Raw genomic sequence first — 4,768 nt, forward strand, 5'->3', positions numbered from 1 at the left:
AACTTATTTATTAGCCTTCATCTTTAACTTCTGATTATGAGCAATTTTTATATAATATATTTATTTAATATTTATAATAAATTTATAGTATTATAAACGTTCCAAATAATTATGAACTTGAATAACAATTACTTTTGGATGATATTATTTTTGAAGAAGATAATAAATAATTAATTATAAAAATAATTAATGAATTATAATCCGAATAATAAAATTTTGGAAATGTAAATGGCGAAAACTATTAAATAGATATAATTCCTTTAAGAAGCTAATATAATTAAATAGATTCTTTTTTGCTTATTTTTAATTAACAAAAGTAATAAAATTATAATTTCTAACAAAAAAAACTAGATAAAATAAATAATTAAAAAATAGAAAGAACATAAATAAAGAAATTGAAAATTCATGTTAAATATTAATTGAACATTTTCTTTTACAAAACCATTTCACAACAAAAGATTTAATCAATATTTTAAAAGACAAATCAATAGAATATAAAATTTCTTCATAAATAGACGTAAGTTATTTATATTTTTTCATTAAATTATATAAAAAATAAAAGATGACTGGCGAATAATATAAAGATTGCTATGTAGTTGAATATTATAATACAGATTTACCAATGTTAATTTTTTTTTTTACAATCATAAAATTTTAAATTAATAAAAATAAAAGCAATTTCAAACCAATAATGAGTTAATTATTGCCGAAATTCAACAGTATATCGAGATAATAAAGTGAAGAAATAAACTTAAATCAGCAAATTGGTTTAAAATAAAAAATATTTGGATATATAATATATATAATTTAGTTTAAAATGATATTTTTAGTGTTAGTTAATAAGACGAGGAATTGCTTTGTAGTTGGGATTTCCCTTTTTATAAAATTTAAAGTCCATTAGAGAAAATAAAATATATTTTTTATATGTTTAAAATACATGGATTTGTTAAAAAATTGAACATTTAAGAAGGAATATTTTAAAAGTTTTTATTAGAATTATAATAAAAGTATGATTAATAAAATAATCCTTTTCATAATTTTTAACATGCTATTGCAGGTATTTATTATATATTAAAAATATTTTTTTTTTATGAAATTTTTTTGTAAATTAGTTTCTTAAGCAATTTACTATTTTTTAAATTAAAAATTATTTGAATAATATCTCGATTTTCTAGATGAATTTACTTTACTTTTCTCAGCTTTAGGACATGATGTTGCTCATACAGGAAGAACTAACACTTTTGAAGTTGCAATTTAATCAAAATTAGCCATAAAGCATAATGATGAATCTGTATATTTATTTTAAAATAAATAAAATTATAAAAGTAAACAAGGTATTAGAAAATCATCATGCATCTACTCTATTTAAATTATTAATTCAAAACAATTTTTTGAAAAATATTTCAGTAAATGAATAAAAAACAATAAGGAAATATTGCATTTCAAATATATTGTCAACAGATATGAAAAAACATAAAGAAATAACTTAGTAATTTGAAATAAAATTAACATATAAAAAAAAAGAAAAAGTCAAATTGAGTTTTTTTTTTTATTAAAAAATAAAAAAATATATATATATATTAATTTATAATATAATTAGTTGAGTCAGAAAATGATAAAAAGCTTATGTGTGGATTTATTGTACATGTAGCAGATTTAACTGGTCCTACAAAAAAATTTGAACTAGCTAAACAATGGAGTTTAAGAATATGCGAAGAATTCACTCTATAAGTATTTAATATTAATATATTTAAAAGTTTATTTATAAAAAATAATGTATAAATAAAAATATAATATATAAATATATATATATATATATATATATATATATATATATATATATATATATACTTATTTATATTTTAGGTTTAAGACGAATAAAAACTTGGAATCCCGGTCACATCTTATTTATTAGGTCTTGATTAGTTAGAGATAATATCTAAATAGGAAAGCAATTTTTACAAAATTATTATTCTTCCTTTGTATAATATTTTTATAGATTTTGTTGGAGATAAATATCAGTAAATGTGTTAAAATTGTGAAAATAATATTATTTAGTGGGAAAAAATACATTTATAAGAAAAATATAAGAATAGTGTTGATGGAAAAGTTTAAAAATAATTAAAATAATGAGAATTATTAAAATAAATATATATATATATATATATCATTTATTAAAAATTAATAATATAAAATAAAATATTATATAGTTTTTGTTTGTAAAATGTTTTTATATTTATTAATATATTAAATTATTTTTAAATTTTGTATTGTAATATATTATTTTTTTTAATTATAATAATTTTTAAATTCTTTTTAAAATATTATTAATTTATAAAATATATTTTTAAATATAATTTATTCATATATATTTTTATATTATTTTACGTAAAACTATTAATAAAAAAATATTTTAAAATTATAAACAAATATAATAATATTAAAAATAATAAAAGTATATAAACAATCATTAAATAAATATTTAATATATTTAAAAAAATAAAATAAATTTTTAAATAACTAATTATTAAAATATATTAAAGATATTTATTTATTTATTGTAATATGTAAATTTAAATTAAATATTTTTAGGAAATATAATCATTAAGGAAAAATATTAATATTAAAAGCTATAAAATTTAAATTTATACTATAAAATTAAAGGGTAAAAATATAATTTTAATAATATATGATTAATAATTCTATATATAGATTTTAATAAAAATTTATATATAAAATATAATTAAATTATTAAGGTATAGAAAAAAATATTTATTTAATTAAATAAAACGAATTCTTTTTTATTAAATAAAATATATTAATTATTTTTAAATTATTTAAAAAAAGTTTGAATTAATATAAAATAAATTATTAAAAAAAAAAAACAAAAGTATACATATTTAATTAACTATAAAAGCTATTATTAATAAAATAAAATAATATAAATTATATAATATTCACAATTTTCAATTTTAATATATAAATATATATATATATATATATATATATATATATATATATATATATATATTAATATTACTTATATTTTTTAGTTTAGTTATTTTTTTTAATTAATAATTATAAATAAAATAATAATATAAATAATTATTAATAAAAATGTTATATAGTAAAAGAATTTCCAAAATAGATTCAAAAACAAGCTAATTAGATTCTAATTATAAGATATTATACACTTTAGGGGAAGGAAGATATGCAAAGTTAAAAAAATTAAATATAAAAACATTTTTTTTTAATTTCTTAAAAAATTAATAATAACATTAATAATTTAGATATTTTTTATAATTATAAAACAATCTTATAATTATATTTTACACTTAAAAAAAGAGTAAAGGCTGCAATAAATTTACAAAATAATAAAAAAGTTGCCATAAAATTAATGAAAAATATAGAAGATGAAAATGTCTTTTAATTATTTTTAAATGAAGTTAATATTCTAAGTTAATTTACCTAAAATAAACATATTGTTAAGTTGAAATATGTATGTTTAAACGGATAATATATAAAAAATGATGGAAGAATAAAAAAAGTAATTTATTATGTAATGAATTTAGCAGATTATGGCGAATTGTTTTATTTTTTAAAATTTACACCTAAATTTGAAGAAAACTTAGCACGATATTTTTTCAAATAAATAGTTTAAAGTTTCAATAATATTTTTGAATAAAAAAATATATATAAATAATATATAAATAATTATAAAATATAAAAATTGAAAGATTTAAAAAAAAGAAAATCATTAAATAATAATAAAAGGTATTGATTAATTACATAAATATGGAATTGCTCATTAAGACATAAAACCTGAAAATATTTTAATAAACAAATAATTATAAACAAAATTATGTGATTTTGGTTTCTCTATATAATTATAAAATACAGAATAGATTTAATATGCATTACCTATAGGTTCTCCTGAATATAACCCACCAGAAATAAATGAAAATAATATACCAGAATATAGTCCGTTATAAATAGATGTATTTTAATTAGGTTGTGTGCTTTTCATGATGGTAATGAACAGTGCACCTTTTGAAAATGCTATAAGTACTGATAGATATTATTCTAGATTTTGTTTAGAAAATAAATCATATTTTTGGAAAATATTCTATAATAATTGTAAACCTAGTAATGAATTTAAAGGTTTTTTTTATAAAAATATATTAAAAAAATATAAAATAAAAATTATATATATATATATATATATATATATATATATTTTTCAAATATATATATATAATATTCTATATTTTTTAATTTTTTAGATTTAATTAATAAAATGCTAGAACCTGATCCTTTAAAAAGAATAAATATATAATAAATTGTTTAACATTCTTGGTATAATGGTATTTATTATTAAAAAAAATTAAAATATTTTAATATTCAAAGGTATATTAATTAATAAATAAGATGCTTAATTATAAATGTAATAAAGAATTGATTTAGTTTGTGAAAATGTCATTAACTTCATAAAATAAAAAAATGATCTTAAAATTCAATAATCATGTAAATAATAAAAAAACTAAGAAGAAATTGCTGTTTTAGAATAATTAAAGATTAAAAACTAATAATAAATAGAAGAAATCAATTTAAGTATAATTAATAAAAATAAAAATAAAAAAAAACCTAAAGCTTCACCACCTCATAATACTGTTATATATTCCTAAAATAAATAAGAAATAGAAATTTAGGATAATAATATATTATAAAATAATAAAATTAGTACAACTTAACTTAAAAAATTATTGAA

General features: G+C 14.6%; 1 protein-coding gene across 1 annotated transcript, besides 11 other annotated features; it reads left to right on the forward strand. All coding sequences in view use genetic code 6, as the record gives it.

Moving 5' to 3' along the window:
• The first annotated feature begins 159 nt into the window (after nucleotides 1–159).
• Nucleotides 160–191: a microsatellite.
• Nucleotides 162–200: a microsatellite.
• A 362-nt stretch (nucleotides 201–562) lies between these two features.
• Nucleotides 563–4,364, forward strand: IMG5_056380 (hypothetical protein; the record flags this gene model as incomplete). The annotated part of the gene is made up of 9 exons (XM_004037253.1): nucleotides 563–624; nucleotides 831–1,057; nucleotides 1,113–1,291; nucleotides 1,335–1,539; nucleotides 1,601–1,731; nucleotides 1,867–2,109; nucleotides 2,211–2,219; nucleotides 3,906–4,146; nucleotides 4,284–4,364. Coding segments are annotated over 9 exons (1,378 nt in total), but the record flags the coding sequence as incomplete, so codon positions are not given.
• Nucleotides 1,765–1,804: a microsatellite.
• Nucleotides 1,789–1,850: a microsatellite.
• Nucleotides 2,396–2,452: a microsatellite.
• Nucleotides 2,976–3,031: a microsatellite.
• Nucleotides 3,681–3,731: a microsatellite.
• Nucleotides 3,687–3,732: a microsatellite.
• Nucleotides 3,688–3,721: a microsatellite.
• Nucleotides 4,205–4,261: a microsatellite.
• Nucleotides 4,212–4,272: a microsatellite.
• Nucleotides 4,365–4,768: the final 404 nt, after the last annotated feature.

Source organism: Ichthyophthirius multifiliis, assembly GCF_000220395.1.
Source record: "Ichthyophthirius multifiliis unplaced genomic scaffold scaff_1120509250203, whole genome shotgun sequence".
Classification (NCBI taxonomy): Eukaryota; Ciliophora; class Oligohymenophorea; order Hymenostomatida; genus Ichthyophthirius; species Ichthyophthirius multifiliis.